Source organism: Marmota flaviventris, chromosome 2, assembly GCF_047511675.1.
Source record: "Marmota flaviventris isolate mMarFla1 chromosome 2, mMarFla1.hap1, whole genome shotgun sequence".
NCBI classification, from domain to species: Eukaryota; Metazoa; Chordata; class Mammalia; order Rodentia; family Sciuridae; genus Marmota; species Marmota flaviventris.
The window spans coordinates 110526043-110545585 of NC_092499.1; the positions used below are offsets into that span (position 1 = coordinate 110526043).

General features: G+C 34.0%; 1 protein-coding gene across 8 annotated transcripts in view; it reads right to left on the reverse strand.

The window, feature by feature from the left end:
• Positions 1–19543, reverse strand: part of Csnk1g1 (casein kinase 1 gamma 1) — a 146847-nt gene that overhangs the window by 96830 nt on the left and 30474 nt on the right. For 5 of the 8 annotated variants that reach the window (XM_071608380.1, XM_071608378.1, XM_071608379.1 and 2 more), the window contains exons 2-3: positions 13409–13455; positions 1521–1923 (exon numbers count right to left, since the gene is read on the reverse strand). In XM_071608380.1, the coding sequence (XP_071464481.1) occupies positions 1521–1701 (181 nt within the window). In that variant the 5' untranslated portion in view covers positions 1702–1923; positions 13409–13455. Of the gene's footprint in view, positions 1–1520; positions 1924–3742; positions 3828–13408; positions 13456–19543 lie in introns of all 8 variants that reach the window. The other 3 variants (XM_071608376.1, XM_071608377.1, XM_071608375.1) reach the window with 3 other exon arrangements.

Below are 19543 nucleotides of genomic sequence, written 5' to 3' on the forward strand. Positions count from 1 at the left end.
CTCTGCTACTTTCAAAATACATAAGATTTACAAATATATCCTTTTAACTGAATGAATTTTTCCATTCCCATGTAAACTTGTAATACAAATCTAGATCTCAATGATTAAATAAACTCCCAGTTTCACCTAGCCAAGGTTTTTCTTTACTTTTACAAAAATTAAAAATTATGAGAATTGTACAAACTGATATGCATTAGAAACTCTCAGCAGTAATTTTGTGAATGTTTATGCCATTATTTATTTAATGCAAGTATTACTGAGATGGTAAAACAAAGTCAATCCATTACATAAATGAATATTTGTGAAACTAGTTGCTAAAGCAACAGAGTAGTTGCTAGGAAGTCAACCAGTGTGAAATTACACATCTTACTCCTATTCTCAGTAGCATCTGCTTGGCTTGCTCACTCGAACATGAACAATCCTCTAAATATAAAGACCCTTTCATTATCCTTGTAAGATCTTAAAATTCCAGGATGCAAGCCTTCCACCAGCAAAAATAAACGCATTCTCGGTATCACTACACTCAATACCTGTATCCAATGATCTCTGGCTAGTGTAGTAATGTTTCCCTAAGGCTCTCTAAGGCAGATCAGAGGTAAAATTTTTTTTCTCGTATTTTGCAAGATCATCAAAAGCAGCAGAGGCATCAAACAATAATCATCTCATGTTCCCTCTCTCCCTTTCCTCCAAGGGCCAAAGTTTCTTAAAATGAGTCTTCATAATAACCATGGCCCCAACAGCTATGAAGCAAAAGAAAACATTTTAGTCTAAAAGGGGAAATGTTTACATTCTGCAAGCTGATCCCATTCATAAGGTCTTTATCTTCTCTTCTCCACTCATATAGGATAGCTCATTAAAATGTATATAAATACCCTATATACCTTTTAATCAATCCCATCTTTAAACTGGTTGTTGTCATTATTTATTATTTCACCCACAGATTCACACTTGGTTGGAAAATAAAATTGCATGATTTCTCCCTGGAGTTCTATCTCAATCTTAATGTTTGGAACTCCAAGAAACTGTTTAATGGAAAACTTCTCTATACAGGATACATAGTCTTGCGGACTAAGTCTGGGTATTACTAAGGAAGGATTTACTCTTCTTTTTTCAGGGTAGAGGTTTGAATTAAAGAAAGGACTTACAACCTTCTTAAAGTGTGATTCGAGAAACAACAGTATCTGCATTACATGGGAATTTGTTAGAAATGCAGAATTTAGGGCTCTACCCCAAACCTACTAATCAGAATCTGGATTTTATTGATAATTTGGGTGCTTATATACATATATCATAAAGTCTCAGAATTGGTGAAAAACTTTAAAGCCTATCACACATAGACCTTGAACAATAAAATTATGACTCATAAACTATAGTCCCCTTCACAAATCCTTTATTTCTTATACCAACAGGTCCTACTTAAGAGAAACTTCCCATAAAACTATAAACTGCTTGTCTTGAAACACATCAAGCTTATTATAGCAATTGTTGTTAGTGGAAGCCACTGACAACTGATTTCTTACCTAATCTGAGCTCTCCGAAGTTCCCACACCCTATCTTCTTGCCAACCCTGAAGTTGGGTCCTACCATAAGAACCCCAGAGGATGTCGAGGAGCCAGATGGTCGAGAGCAGTGTGCACTCCTTTGTGCCATGGGTTTAGTTGTCCGTTGTCTTTCATCCTTTTCCCTACTAGGATGGTCCATGATCCTACACGACAAAGTCTCTGTATAACGAGTAGCCTCAGTGTGTATACCTCTCTTCAATACAAAAGTATGTCCAAATAAATCGTAGTCAGAGAAATATAAGGAGTTCTTTTGGCACCATATTTATGTTTCTAATGTATCTCCAGGAGATGAAAAACCATCGATTAGTTCCTGTAGGACATGTAGTCTGTAGGTCTCAAGCATAGGAGGACATTTTGTAACCTAGGTAAAAATCAAGAAAACATGCAGTTAAAAATTAAATTTTGAAACAAATTGAGAAAGACACCACTAATTAGAATGGATCCTATCCAAAGATGAACAGTGGATAGCTTCCTGAAATAGGTTTTGGTTTCATATCCTCCAACAGTTTAACCATCTGGATTAGTTATTCATGTGTTAACATAAGCTCAGTGGGCTGCAAACTATGGAAACTAAGGAAACACACAAGCCTTTACCACAAAATAGTTTCTTCTAGTAATGTACCTATGACCACTATCCCCAAAAATATTCGTTGGCTTCCTCATCACAGGCTAACAGAAAGATCTAGTGAGGTTTGAGTCAAGTTAAATACAACGTGGACAATACACATTCTCTTCTTTTTAATTTATCTAGAATTTAACCAGAAATGAGGTTACTCACTGCCTCTCTTCCCCATTCCATCATTTATCAAGCACTGGCAGCAATTAGGCAATTGGAAGGAATTCCCCAAACCCTATTAGTACTAAGTGGCCATAGACTAGAGCTTTGAAAAGCTCAATTTTTGGTCTAGCTTTTGATGTGGATTTAGCATGCCATGACAAGACTTTCTAAAGGAGATTCATTATAGAAACTCAAAGAGAAAATAAAGCCAAAAAACTAAAAAATCTTAAACATAAATAACATTCATCCCTACCAGAATTCCCCAGTTTCCCAATTCAGGACTGAACTTATCACAAAAGGTTACAATGAGATCATTTTGATGCTATATTTGATAATCCAAGTGAATATCTGTAATATTATGTTTTGGTTTTTGTACATGGTTTCTGGTTCATTACTCCTATAACCCTTGTTATTTCCTAAGTGATCAAAATAATGTTGGGGTGCTTTAGACCTCAGAGGAAGGCCTCAGAAAACAAAATATTACCTTCCTTTTGCCCTCCTTCCACCTGCTACTTTTTCTCCCCAAGGCAAGCCATAAAAACTGAGTTTCTTTTCCCCAAGGCAAGTTACATTGTGAGCTCTTAGAACTTCCCACAACCAATCTTCTCACCAATCCTGAAGCTGGGTCCTACCATAATTACCCCAGAGCATATCTCCTCTCCAATGCAAGTTCCCTAGCCCCTACTGTGGAGCTGCTGACCGTAAAGAAATTCTCTGACCAACCTGTTTCACAGATGATCATAATATGCCCATTTCAAAAAGCTGGGAGGGAAGAATGCTTCACAGAGAGGCAAAACAATCTGAACAGACTGGCTTACTAGGTTTCCCCACTGTCAATTATTAACATAAAATCATACCCTTTTGTCCAGTAACATTTCTGAACCTTCATCCATGCTTCAACCATGCCTACACAATGAAGTCTTCACAAAAAAGAAAAAGGACAGAACTTGGATAGCTTCTGGATAGCTTTTAACATAACTGTAGACAGGGAGATTCCTTAAATGGTGTTGTACCACCTACAGAGAGCAGGAAAATCCTGTACCACTTGCCCTATACCTCACTCTATATATCTCTTCATCGTATCCTTTATAATAAACCAATATATGCATTTCCCTGAGTTCTGTGAGTCACTTAATAGAATGAACCCAAGGAAGCGGTTGTAGAAAGAAGCCCTATTGATAGCAGTCACTCAGAAACAGAGGTAAAACAACTCAGGGCTTAGGAATGACATCTGATGTGTGGGAGAAGGGGTTCATCTTGGCAACTGTTTCCTCATTTTGTGGGATCTGATGCTATCTCCTGACTATGTCAGAACTGAACTGAATTAGGACATGGACAACCAGATAGTGTCCACTGCTATAGAAATACTTGCTTGCTTGCTGGTTGGAAGAAATCCCCATACCTTTAGGGGTCACAGAAGTCTTCTATGTTGATTATTGAGGTGTGAGAGTAGAAGAAAATCAGTTCTGTTTTCCCAACTCAATACCCTTAAGAAAAAAATACTTTTTGTCACATGTTAAATCCATGTTTATGTTTCACTTTCAAAACCATTCTCCTAGCTGGGCATGGTAGCACATGCCCATAATCCCAGTGGTTCCTGAGGCTAAGGCAGGAGGATTGCCAGCCTTAGAAATTAGCAAGGCCCTAAGCATCATAGCAAGATCCTTTCTCTAAATAAAAAAAAATAAAAAAGGGCTGAGGATGTAGCATGTAGCTCAGTGTTTACGCGACCCTGGTTTTAATCCCTGATACTGGAAAAAAAAAAAAAAAGAAAAAAAAATTCTCCCCAAAACTTTAAGAGAACTGAACAATTACTTGGTTATCATTACTAGTACATAACACAGCAAAAATATCTAGACTGTAAGCTTTCTGAGGACACTAGAGATAGGATATAATCACAGGTACAAAACTAAGAGCTGACTGTTCAAGTAGGTACATAATCCAAAAATATAATATTTTTGCTTCATTATAATAGTTAAAATTACTGCTTACTCATCTCTTTTTATTGAGATGAGATTAGCAATTACTAGATTTCCTATATGAACAATATAAAGGATCACAAGTTTGAGGCCGGTCTGCTTCAACTCCCTACCCACCATACACACACAGTAGCTGGGATTACCTGCACCACTATGCCTGGCTTAAAGTTCTACTTCTTTATCACCACCCACTGCTCAAAATGATTTTCTGGTCCCCATTTATAAACTCTGTAGCTTGTTACTCGATGCCCTTGAATATCAACCATCTCAATCCTCTTTTTAAATAGTACAACATAGGGTTGATGATGTAGCTCAGTGGTAGAGCACTTGTCTAGTATGCATAAGACCCTGGGTTTAATCCCCAATACCACAAGAAACAAAAACAAAAACTACAATATAAATACAAAGAATACATGCCTTATACCTAGAATGGCCTCTTAACTCCTCCATTTGCATTTAAGGCTTGACTCAAGCTTAACTCCTGGGTTAAACCTTTTATAACCAATTTGTCATTTACATGTGAAACACCACTGTCTCTATCCGTCATTTGTCATCCACCATGTACCAGATTATAATTATGCATACCCTAATATCTAATTTGATTATAAGCTTTTAAGCTTAGGGATCCTGTAATATCTCCTTTAGTTTCTTACATATAATTAAGGTAGTACTTAATAAATATTAAGTTTAATACTTATGTTGGATTTGTTCAAGTATTTGAAAACAGATTTCAGTGACAATCAAATGTGTACAAAACAGAGAACTAGAATTCATCTATTAAGAAGCTAATATTAATTCACTTAAATTCAGTGTTAAGATATGTTAGGATTTCCATTTCACAAGAATATTATATAGTTTATTTACAGTACTAGTTGGTAACATATAAAAAAAAAAAGCTTAAGAAGGAGGTTAAACAATACTGAAAGTAAAATTATACTATAACATTAAAAAATGGTTTCTAAGAACAACAGCAAAAAACAAACTATGTTATTTCTTACATTATTATCTATCTCATATTATTTCTAGTCCTTTTTATTCCTCTAAAAAAAAGTAGAGGAAAGGGGGCTGGGGATGTGGCTCAAGCGGTAGCACGCTCGCCTGGCATGCGTGCGGCCCGGGTTCGATCCTTAGCACCACATACAAACAAAATTGTGTCTGCCGAAAACTAAAAAAAAATATAATATTTAAAAAAAAAGTAGAGGAAAGAAATTATATACACGTAGTAAGTATGTGTTTATTTTTCTAATGAATAACCATTTGACAATAACTTGTAACTTATTTATTAAACATGTTACACACTGTGATGAATCAATATTTGAATTTTTATAGTCAGAGCAGCAAGTTCCTAAAGAAACCTCAATTCTAGTGGTTCCTATTAATTTAGGTATGACTAAATGAGAAGAAAGATGAGATATTTTTTAAAAGTATGAAACTCCACATATTTTTTGAAATCAAAAGTTATATCTTGCTGGTTTGGTGATGTTTGCCTATTCAACACAAAGAAATGATAAATATGCTAAGCATGGTGACACACACCTATAATCCCAGCTATTTGGGAAGCTGAAGCAGGGGCATTTTAGCCTCAGCAATTTAGTGAAAACTTGTGTCAAAACATAAAAAGGGCTGGGGGGGTGGGGTGAGTGGTAGAGTGCTTGTCTACCATGCACAAGGTCCTGGATGCAATTCCTTATTTGCAAAAAACAAAACAAAACAAAAAACCCAGAAAAAAAGAAAAGGATATAAATTGGATATCTCACCAAAAGGTAAACAGATGGGAAATAAGTGTATGAAAAGATGTTCAATACATGTCACTAGCAAATTGCAAATTAAAACAAGTGAGATACTATTACACACCTATCAGAATGGTGAAAATCCAAAATACTGTGACAACACCAAATGCCTAAAGGAGAATACAGAGTAACAGGAACTTTCATTCATTATTGGTGGGAATGCAAAATGGTACAATCAATTTGGAAGGAATTTTAATGATCTTATAAAATTAAACACAATTTTTACAGATGATCCAGTAATCATACTCCTTGGAGTTTACCCAAATGAACTGAAAATTGATGTCCCACAAAAACCTGCACATAAATGCTTACAGCAGTATTACTTATAATTGTCAAAAACCCCTCAAAATCAAGGATAATTTTAATAGGTCAATGGATAAACAGACTGTGGTAAAGCCATGCAACAGAATATTATTCAACAATTAAAAAAAAAAAAAAAGCAAAATCACCAAAAGACATGGAAGAAAGTTAAATGCTTACGGCAAAGTGAAAGAAGCCAATCTAAAAAGGCTAAATACTATATAACTCTATGACATTCTGGAAAAGGCAAAACTATGGAGACAGTAAAAAGATGATTGGTTGCCTGGTGAAAAGAGGGGACAGAGGGATGCCAAGATGAACGGTTGGAGCACAGGAGATTTTCCAGTCGGTGTAACTATTCTATATTAATATTGGCTCATCAACTGTAAAAAATATACCACACCAATGGGATATTTTAATAGGGAAAAATAAAGTGGGGGGAGAGAGAAAGAGAGTAAGAATATGGAAATTCTGAACTTTACACATAATTTTTCTGTAAACCTGAAATTGTTTTTACAAACTAAAAATAAGTCTATTAATTAATATAGCAATAATTTCATCTAAAAACAGCACCAAGAGACTAAAAGTACTTAGGAATCTATTTATATAATACATATAGGATTGGGAATGTAGCTCAGGGATAGGGTGCTTGCCTAGCGTATGTAAGACCCTGAGTTTAATCCCTTGCACTGCAAAAATGAAAAAAAAAAACAAAAAAACAAAACACATAAAAACATTTGTGCTCAAAATTATAAACTACCATTGAGAGAAATTAAAAATCTATGTAATTGGAGAGACTGAAAGGTGTGTTCAGGGATTAGAGGTTGTGATGTCAATTTTCCTTAAAGACAAATTTAATGCAACTCATATCAAAATCAATAACATGGTTACAGGAATTAAAACACTGATTAAAAACTATATATGGAAACTGCAAAATAAGTCTATTTTGTTATAGCAGCTAGAAAACTAACACTTGTTGCAACTGCTATAATAATCTTTACAAACATGTATATAATTTTATATGCATATAACATACGTATACAATTTTTAATGTGTATACATATACAATATAAAAAAAAAGAACATATGGAAAAGCAAAGGACATAGAAATAGCCAAAACAATCTTAAAACACACAGAAAAGGTCAAATTCTGTATGATTCCACTTATATGAAATTCTTAATCAAAATCATGAAAACATAAAATGGAAAGGTGGTTGCCAGGGATTGAGGAAAAGTGGAAATCAGGAGTTTTATAGATATACAGTAACAGTTTTATAAAATGAAAAACTTCTAAAGCAATATATAACATTGCTGTTGCATGCCAGTGTGAATATGATTAACCTTATGGGTCTGTACACTTAAAAATGGTTACCAGGGTAAATTTTATGTTATGTGTTTTCCTACTCCAATTAAAAAAAAAAATCAGAACACAAAGTTGGAAGAATCTACTAATTTCAGAACATATTTTAAAGCTGCAATCATTCATACATACCTGTTATTCCAATTATACAAAGCTCAAGAACAGGAAAAATTAACCTACGGTGAAAGAAACCAGAAGTATTTGTTCATAGAAAGGTGGGTGTTTAATGGAAGAGAACACTAGTCTAATGAATATCCATAGGTATATGCATTTATCAAAACTCACCAAAATGCTGGGCATAGTGGCACACACCTGTAATCCCAGCGGCTCAGGAGGCTGAGGCAGGAGGATTGCAAGTTTAAAGTCAGCCTCAGCAACTTAGCAAGACCCACCAAATAAAAAATAAAAAAGGGCTGGGGACATGGCTAAGTGCACCTGGGTTCAATTACAACCCACAAACTCACTAAAGTATTTTTTTAAAAGATCTATATGATGAAAAAAAAATCTGTATAACATACTTCAATCTATGTAACATACTTCCACAAATAAAAATACATAGGTCCACTGTAGGGAGGGATGGGGGGAAGTGCAGTATTGTATACCTGATCCTGAAAAGGGTGAGGAGGGCTGGGGATGTGGCTCAAGTGGTAGCGCACTCGCCTAGCATGCGTGAGGCAGTGGGTTCAATTCTCAGCACCACATAAAAATAAAATAAAGATATCGTGTCCACCTAAAATTTAAAAAAATATTTAAAAAAAAAAAAAAAAAAAGAAAAGGGTGAGGAATGCAGCACATGTGGTCAGAGCCCAAGCATGGAAAGTACAATCCAGCATGCTATATTGGCACATGCACAAGGTGAGGATGGCATCCATGTGAAAGAAGAAGTCTGGAACAGAGTACTGGAACCCAAATAGAGTAAGAAGAGTAGCAATGAGAGAGTAGTCATATACAGGCAGAGTGACTAAATAGGTAACATATTGAGGACAATTATGGTCAAATTTCTCAGTATAAAAGAATTTAAAAAATGGAAAAGGAAATAACCTAGAATGAAACGTGGTGCTGGATGTGCATCAGAAGTATCAAAGTAAACTCATTACGTTTTATACACACACAACAGACAAATATAGCAATAAAATAATTACTATCTCCCTAGCTAGGTATAGTGGCGCATGCCTGTAATCCCAGTGGTTCAGGAGGTGGAGGCAGAAGGATCTCGAGTTCAAAGTCAGCCTCAGCAATTTAGCCAGGCACTAAGCAACTCAGTGAGACCGTCCATCTCTAATAAAATACAAAACAGGGCTAGGGATGTGGCTTAGTGTTTGAGTACCCTGAGTTCAGTACCCAGTACCAAAAAAAAAAAAAAAAAAAAAAATACCATCTCTATCCACTAACAGGACCTGAGGAGAACAATACCCAATAGCAATGAACATATCTGACAAACACCATTCTCAAGAAATGCTAAGTTTAGAGTTGAGGAAGCTAACAGAGTATAACATGAGCCTAAAACATGAAAATAAAGAAACAGTCAATGAATGATAGTAATATGTCAAAAGAATACATATGCAATCTTGTAGGGAGGGCTCCTACTGGCCAAATGTGAATATCAAAATAAATGATACATAAGATTATAACCCACCCAATAAAGGAGTAAATCAAAAATTTATAAGATATAGTTGAATAAATTACAAGTTTGATTAGTAATGTGATATTTACTTAAGACTTGAATTAACTTTTCCTAAAATATTTAGCATAATTTTTAAATGGATCCTTTTTCTATATATAATATTGGGGCAACTGGCAATACTTTTTAAGGGGAGTCTGAGGATTGGATATACTGTGGTTATTTAGGAAATACATGCTTAAATGCTGGGGCTTATGGGATATTTTGTTAGGGAGAAAATGTTCTTTGTACTGTATTTGACAAAAATGCATTGAAAACATTGTCTACTTAATCTGTAATATTTATTTTTAATGAATTTTTCTTTATAATGTTCATCTTTGGCAGTCACTGGATCCTTCCCCTGAAAAAGTAAATTAAAATAAAATTAATGGCTTTAGGTTTATGTCTTCAGTTCTCTTACTTTTTCAGTAAAAAGAACTAATCTCATTCCCATAATCAGTCAACAGCTATGTTTTCAGACTACCTGCACATTTTACAAATAAGCAAAAAAGTTGGGTTAAAATATGATGACACTTTATTTTCCCTCTAGTTCTATCATTCGTTTACTCTCATTTTATTTGTTTTGTGATTTCATCAACTTAGGAGGGTTCTCACTCTCTAGCAGCCTCTTCCAGTCTTTTTTTCCTCTTTACTCTGCTTATATACCACAATCTATAATTTCTATCACTATTCAGCCAAAGCCTCCATAGTGTGTGAATCTTACTACTGATTATCTATGCTGCTGAGTACTGACAGAGAAATATGTTACAACTGGTACCATTATAAATATGTGGTCTCCTAATTCACCAGAATCCTGAACAGTGCTATACAGTTTTTCTGGTGTTTCCTCATCCTTAGCAGGTGATCCTATATTTCATTTAAGAAATAAAAGCCAACCTACTGGGAGAGGTATGGGCTGATATGCCATTTTAAAAGAATTCTTATAGTATTTCAAATTTTAAGTAAAAATTAATCATAATACATTTGACCTCCTTCAAATCCCATTTTAAACAATCTATAAATAGAAAATAATATTGACCAACTTATACAGTCATATCATGGGCATACGGCAATAAATAAATTCCACTATTATAATTATAATGCACCAATAAAAATATGGCAAAAGGGTAAAAAAATCATTAAAATCTTGCTAAAATATGTCATAATCATATATATATCAGTGAATATATGTAGCAAAATAAAAAGAAAGAAAAATTTTAATAGAATGTGTAGCCCAATCTCACCTACCATTATACCCAACGGGAGAAATGAATTTTATTCCCTCAGACTCTGTTCACAAGGGCTCTTACTGTATAGAATCTCATAAGAAATAATTTTAATGTTTAAAGATATGTATGTATTTTTCATAAAATGTAGCTGTAGAACACACAACAATTTCATCTGGTGCTCAACTAGAAAACAGAATTTGATCCAACATTGGAAGAAAAACTGACCACACTAGACTTATTTAAAGGCAATATATGTGTTCCTGAAAAATATATGTGACCATACATGATATTAATCTCATGTCATGAGCTGAGATCCAAATCATGAGTAAGATCTGACTCTTGTATATTGATGAGGCCATTTACCAAGTATTATTATTAATGAGAAACTAGAATCAACTTAATGTCCTTGACTAGGAGAATTGTTAAATTCCAATGTACCTATGCTGTGGAACATTAAGTATATAGCTGTTGAAAAGAAAAAAGGAGATCTATGTCTTAGTGTGGAAAGAGTAAAATATCCTATTAGGTAAAAGGGCCTATTGCAGAATAAAATGTATAGTATGATCCTGCAAAAACAAGTAAAATAAAAACAAATTAATACTGAATTCTTTTGCAAACACTCTTTCCACGAATATGTTTGCACATACTTCGAAGTCTGTAAAAATTAACAGCAGTTTACTTTTGAGGGATAGGATCAAAAGGAAAAGAATGAAACTTTTTTAGTAATTTTTTTCCAACTTTTTTAGTAATTTTTTTCCTTTGTCAATTGCTGGGGATAGAACCCAGGGTAGATCCTTCCAGATCTGGTACTTGCTCACTTTTCCAGCTTCATTTCTGTTAATTCCTCCCCTTATATTATATGTTAATGAATATTGAAGTACTTCAATTCTTCCAAATGGCCCTGGATCCTTCTTTACCCTGCTCTTCATTATGTTAACTTATGGGCATATTTAACTTTCATCTTAAATAATCTTTTACCTAATACAAACAATTACAGTACTACTTGAGTACCCACCAATAGCACTAATATGGTACAATGTAATTGTTTATGCACCTGTGTATTAACTTTGTGAAGGCAGGAACTATTTGTTATCACATTCTCCATTTTATTCACTGGGCCTAGCACAGTTAGTTCTCAAATATTTACTGATTAAAGAGAAATATAAACGAATAATTGACTTCCCAATTCTGTTCTCAACTAATGAACAGAAATTCAAATTACAAAGATCCTAATTCCTATCATCATTCTGAGAAGGATAAACATATTACAAATATCATGACAATTATATCCTGCTTTAATTGTCTGCAATGTTATTATTATTAAAAAGACAACAGTCCTGAGAAAAATAAATTTTCACCTATATGTCATAAGAGACCATCAAAAGCTGAAAACTAATGACCAAGATAATGGTTTTATTTTAGATCCAATTCTAAGTATTCTCATGTGGGAGTTTCTCTGACATTATAAATATTTAGTTCCAAGCCATGAGAAAAAATTATTTAATTTAGGCACAAAGTTGATAAGGTAGAAGACCAATGCCAAAAATCTGCATTTTTATTGTCAGCCCCAACACCAATTTGTTTTCCTCCATTCAATTCACCTTCTATCATAGAAAAAGGGCATACATAAAATATACAGTAGCTTACACTGGAAGAAAAACAGATTTAATTGATTTACATATGTTCTTTTTTGTATTACTTCTACATGAATCCTACAGAATGACAGCAATTATTGAAGGAATTTGAATCATGTCCAGATGTCAAAAAGAAAAACTACAGCACCTACATTTATTTAAAGTGTTCCTAAGTCAATCAATAAATATTTAGTGAGTGCCTCCTAGGTGCCTAAAAACTGGTAAAGTTAGAACAGTGAACTCCACATGTACAATTCCTTTGCTTATAGAGCTTACAGTGTAGAATGGACATCACAAATAACCACAGGAATAAAAGTATTACAAATCTGAACTATGGTGCAAATTAAACAGAGTTGCTGAAAGAAAGTTCATATTGCTGTTTTGGTACTAGAGATTGAACTCACAGGTGCTTTCCCATTGAGCTACAACTCCAGCCCCATTCATTTTTTTATTTTGAGATAGGGTCTCAATCAGTTACCAAAGATGGCCTCAAACTTGTGATCCTCGTGCCTCAGTCTCCTGAGTCACTGAGACTGCAGGCATGTGCCACTATGACCAGCCTGAAATAAAGATTATGGGTGAGTCAGAACAAGTTTTAGATAGAGGGTGGTAAGGACTTTATGAGAAACCATTTTTAAACAGTGTCCTCAAGATGAGAAGGTACCAATCTTGTCAAGAGCTAGTGACATAGCCTTGATACAGAAGGATTAATAGCCTATAAAGAAAGGCTGCTGGTGAACGAAAACCAATGAAATGGGGATTACAGTGAGCAAGGTGAGGAGGTAGCAAGAGTTCACTCACTATTCAGTCCTTTCTGTAGGTCACTGATAGCAATGAAAAGTCATTTAAGCAAGGAAATGACATTTATACTTAAAGGAATGTAGGCATTTACATTTTACAAATGACTGAGTGTTGTGTGACCTGTTCAATGGAGTCAACCTGGATGTACCTGCCTTAGTAAAGACAATCATCTCTTTTCATAAAGAAAATTAAGGCTCAGAAAATGTATGGTCACTGTGTGAAAGTCCAATCCAGCCAGAGAAGTCCAAATCCTGAGCGCTATAGTCCTTCTTCCACACTTACCAAACGACCCTGCTTGCCCACTCACTTACTCACCCATTCAGCCCCATTGAGTCAAAAGTGTACTGGCCTCAACTGTCCTCCTGAAATAATAAAAAACAGATGTGTGTGGTAATTTTTAAATATTTTCATAAATTTTTTGCCAGGCAGCCTAATCTTCCCTCCCTTAAACACCTTAGTTTCTTCTATTTCCCATATTCAATTTAATAAATAGTACATTTATGTCCTCTTTTTGTGGCAAAATTTCTCTTTGAGGACATATTTGTGTTTTTTTAAGTAGTTTTATTGACTTCAGCTCACATGCCATATAATTCATCTACGTAAAGCACACCTCTGTCTTAAAAATAATTTTTGAACAGGAGATTTCAAATTTAGTCTTAGCCCACAGTTAATGCAACTAACTTAATCTAATCAGCTACTCTAGTTGCTTTATACATTTCATCACTTGATAGGGAGCTGTACACCTGAAAAGGATTTTATAAGACTAAATGACTGTTATCATACCTTTGGACCTTACCTCTAAATCTTATCTAAGTTTGGTGGAGGGGCTTCTTCTATTAGAAGCTTTTATCAGAGAGGAGGGAAAATACTAATTTAAATGTGTATTTTTTCAAATGATCAATATAAATAAATTACATACAATTTCTTTAATAGCTGTGCTATTGTAGTCTCAACACACAAACCATGTACCCAATTAACTTTCTTTTCCCTGTGACTTACTAGTAGGGTTTATTCAAACTGTATGTGGTTCTAACAACAGTATGTGATACTCTCTGAAAGGATAGTTGCAAATGATTTTCTTTCTATATGGTCTAAATTGTATTATTACTGGAAGACGTTTATCAAAATTTGTGACATGAAATTAGAGAAGTAATCTGATTTCCATCACCCCAATAAAATTTTCTCTGTGATTCTTTCTTTAATGCTACTACTAGTAGTAGTACAAGAAGCAGCAACAACAGTATTTTTGGTTAATTCATTATACTATATTGGTTTGGAAAGTGGTTAGGCTGAAGGGCTGATAGGCATAAAACTGTGTTTATATCATGTTTCCTAAAGAAAATTTACTTTGTAAAAATGTAGACGCATTCAGGTTCAACTTTATTGTGAAGTTTAATAAAATCTGGTTTTATTCAGATTCCCATCCAATTAGATTTTGAGTTGACTTCTTGTTACTTCATAAAACTTGTCACATTTGGACTGGGGTTGTAGCTCAGTGGAGAGCGCTTGCCTAGCACATGTGAGGCACTGGGTTTGAGCCTCAGCACTACATTAAAAAAAATTAATAAAATAAAGGTGAAAACAAATTTTGTTACATTTCATTTTTATCAAACTACATGTATCTTCCAACTATTAATAAATCGTATATACTCTCAAAAATGTACCAGGCACTGGGACGCACACCTATAATCCCAGAGGTTTGGGAAACTGAGGCAGGACGATCCTGAGTTCAAAGCCAGCCTCAGCAACTTAATAAGGCCCTAAGCTACTGAGGGAGATCCTGTCTAAATAAAATATTTAAAAGTCTGGGGATGCGGGTCAGTGGTTAAGTGTCCCTAGGCTCAATCCCTGGAAACAAAAATATTAAATTAAATAACAATGTGACATCCTAAGGATATGCAAAAGAAATAAACCTTTCTTGTTTTTTTTTTCCAAAAATAGAGTAGCACCTTTGGAACAAATAGGCTCCGAGTGTGATTATTTTAAGGACGCAATATTTGTTTGGATTTTAAATTGTTTGTTTAAGAATTAGATAAATTTAGGGCTGGGGTTGTAGCTCTGTGGCAGAGTGCTTGCCTTGCATGTGTGAAGCACTGGGTTCAATCCTCAGCACCACATAAAAATAAACAAAATAAAAGCATGCTATCTACCTTTACTAAAGAAATTAGCTAAATTTATAATTTTACCCCCTTATATTTATGTTATAGACATAAAATATACTATCTTTCTCTTGAAAAAATATAAAAGGAAAATATTGCTTACATAAAGGATTTTTTTCAAACGAATGACAGCTTAAGTAGATGAAGACTTTTTCTTATTCTCCAGGTTAATCTACTGAAATAGGCACATATCAAGAAATAAACAGATACTGAATGTCACAAGGGATGACTATTGGGAAAGACTATAGTAGTAAAGTGAACAGTGAGTGTCTCTCCTAAAGGGCACAGCTAACTCTTTGAAGCTGCTGAGTTTAGTCATTTAATATTATAGACCCAACACTGCCAAGTCTGATTTTTCAGAAATTTTAATGAAACTTTCCAGTTTTTTATGATTGGTTTTTTAATTTTTTAATTTTTCTCTTTCTGGGACTGGGGATTAGATGCGCTCAACTATTATACTACATCCCCAGTCCTTTTTATTTTTTGAGACAGGGCCTAGACTTAAACTTGTGATCCTCTTGCCTCAACCTTCCCAGTAGCTGGGATTACAGGCATGTACCACTGGTACCTGGAAATCTGTTGATAATATTTAAAAATTTCAACACACAACAAGACCCACTGGTGCATGTCTGAAATCCTAGGGTACTGAGGAAGTTGAGACAGAAGACCTACAAGTTTGAGTGCAGCCAGGGCAACACAGGAAGACCCTGTCTCAAAACAAAAAGTAAAAAGGGTTAGAGATGTAACTCAGTGGTAAAGCACCCCATGGTTCAAACCCCAGTTCCAAAAGAAAACCAAAACAAAAATTTAAACACTGTCAGAACTACCAGTTTGTAACCTCTGATGTAAAGTTCTTAAAGACAGGTAAGTGGTATACAACTATATTCCAGGATATTCAGAAACTGAAGCCGGAGGATCACTTAAGCCCAGGAATTCGAGACCAGCTTGGGCAACACAGCAAGACTCTATGTCAAAAAATACACAACTTTAAGATAAAAATAAAGTTTTCAAAGTAAAATATGGCTTTTAAAGTAAAAAGGCCAGGGTGGGAACTCATTAAAAAACACAACTATTTAAAATAGAAAGTACCTAGTTTACCCCAGCAATGAAGTTTTAATATGAAAAGTTAAGAATCTGAAATATAAATTATAACTATTGTCTTTCTACAGAGAAGTTCAGAATTGCATGTTTAGTTTTGTTAACTAAATTTAATTTATTTCTGTTTCCTATTCAAGGAAAACTTCCCACATCTCAATTTCAAATCAAAAAAAGAACAATTTAACATTATTATTCTAAGGAAATGAGCTGAGTTCAAAATAAAAGCTTATTCTACAATAAGATAATGAAAGCATTTGTATGCCAAACAGATGGGTTTAAGATATAAAAGGAAAAGGTCATTAGTTATAACATATCACATAAAATTACCATGTGCTGTTGGTTGATGTGAATGTTGCTGCTTCTGATAATGGGCTAAGATCTTTTAGAAAATACCAGGCTATTTTCAGTATAAATGCATTCAGGTTTTTGTCAACAGGAATTAACAGAAAGTAAAATTTATTATATAAAGTGCTGTAAAATGATGGGCTGGAGTTGTGGCTCGGTGGTAGAGCGCCTGCCTAGCATGCGTGAAGCACTGGGTTCGATTCTCAGCACCACATATAAGCAATTAAATAAATATAAGTTCATCAATAACTAATAAAAAATATTTTTTAAAAAGGGAAAATATAAAATTCACTTACAACATGCCTATAAGCTCTTAATATAAGCTCTCTTAATATTTCCTGTTTGTCACAGTATCCCTTGCTGCCAACAATGGGCTTAACACATAGTAGCTGCTCAATAAATATATGATAAAAGGAATTAATAACACTAATCTTAGTTCATATATCTATCACTATACTAATTGATTGTGGCCTATCAAACTAGATTGTGTAATTGTATAGAACCAGGGGCTGCTCTTTTTCTTATATACCTACAGTGTTAGTACTGTGTGAGAGTAAATAAATGTTTAATTGAACTGTTTTCAATTAACTGAAATTCACCTAACAAGTATCCTCAATTAACTAGATCCTATCCCTCTTATTTTACTCCATACTCTAATTACAATAAAATTATAAAACAATGAAACCACAATATGCTCAAAACTTATAGTTCATACTGGACATACTTCTTTCTAACCTTCTTTCTTATTTGTTTTAAGCCCAAGAATTCTATAGGATTGAGGATATATGCTACCTGCCATTAATACCTTCTTATATCCCAGAATATGCTTAAAATAATCTAAAGATAAAAGTGTAGATTAAAATAATTAGCTAGGCCTAGTGGTGCATGCCTGTAATTCCAGCAGCTCAAGATGCTGAGGCAGAAGGATCACAAGTTTGAAGCCACACTCAGCAATTTAGCCAGGCCCTAAGCAACTTAGTGAGACCCTGTCTCAAAATAAAAACTAAATAGGACTGAGGTTAAGTGCCCCTGGGTTCAATCTCCAGTACCAAAAAATAAATACAAATAAAAGGTGATATAGATATAACAAACACAACTTTTATTAAAAATGAAGTTTACTTTTACTCACAAGTTGATAATACCTCTATGGAAAATTCACAGTTTTAGTCACATTGCTACAGAAAAATCATCTAATAGAGTGATCCAAAAATGCTGAACTACCAAAAAGATTTACATTACAATCCTTAAAATTCATAGACTTTTTGGACAAAATCTTCCTTTACATATATTTCATAAATGTCTTTATATATATATGTTTTTTACTATAAAAACACATGCTTGGGGACTGGAGTAGTGGCTCGTGGCAGAGCACTTGCCTATCATGTGTAAGGCACTGGGTTCAATTCTCAGCACCGCATATAAATAAATAAAATAAAGTTCCATTGAAAGCTAAAAAATATTTAAAACAAACAAGAAAACAGAAAAACACATGTTTGTTACTTAAAAAAAGTAGAAATGTGATGAAAGAAACGAAAAGTTAAAAAAAAAAAAAAGGCTACTGATAAGTTTTTTTTCCAATCATATACTAACATTTTTGTTTGCTTTTTGGGGGGATAAAAATACTTATCCATAATAAAACATACTGGTCACTTTAAACATTAGCAAGTGTACAAATTGTATCAATGGTAAATAACAGTATCTATCACTTTAAACATTAGCAAATGTACAATTTGGTTGCATTAAATACATTCACAATACTTTGCAACTATCACCATTATCTATGCATAAAATCTTTTCATCTTTCCCAATATCATGTACTCATTAAGTACTTCATTTTTTCTCAGTTCTCTGTTGCCCTGGTAACCTCTATTCTACTTTCTCTATGAATAAGTCTATTTTATGTACCTTATATAAGTGGAATCATACAACGTTTGTCCTTCTGGTCTGACTTTACCAAGTATACTGTTTCAAGGTCCCTTCATGTTGCAGCATGTATCAGAATTTCTATCCTAAGGCTGAATAATATTCCATTGTATGTACATTGCCACATTTTGTTTATCCATTTGCCTATCAATGATCACTTGTGTTGTTTCTTCCTTTAGGTTTTGTAAATGCTGCTGATACAAAAATGTTCTACAGATATCTGTTTTAGACTCTCTAATTCTTTTGGATATATAGGTATGAGTAGCATTACAAGGTCAAATAATACATAGTTCTATATTTAACTTTTTTGGACTGTGTTTCACTGTGGCTATACCACTTTATACTCATACCTGCAATATATAATGTTTCCAATTTCTCCACATACTCACTAATACATGTTATTTTCTGTGTTCTTTTTTTCTTTCTTTCTTTTAAATAGCCATAATAAGGGGTATAAAGTGGTACCTAAATAGATACGCTATTACAGATATGCAATAAGTATCTGGGAATATAAAGATAGACAACTTGGTAGTTAAAAATACTATCTAGAAGCAATAGGGAAAAAAAGTTAAATGTAAGAAGGAAGGGGGGAAAAAAGAGCTGTAGGAAAGAATTGGGAGTTACAAAGGGATAGTCAATAGAATATAGTCTTAGTACAGCGGTGTTCTCAACGCATGGTCACTATATCAGCATTATGAACATTATCTGTCAGTTTGTTAAAAATGCAAGTTCATGGGTCCCAGCTTCGCAACAGATGAATTAGAAACTGGGGGTGAGACTCAACAATCTGTATTTTAAATAAACCCCAGATGACTCTGATACACACTAAAGTTTTAAGGCCACTAATGTAGTCTGTAATTTGTCATTAAGTTTAAATAAAAGGAAAGAGGAAGAATAGTAGCACATGCTGACAACTGTCAGAAGT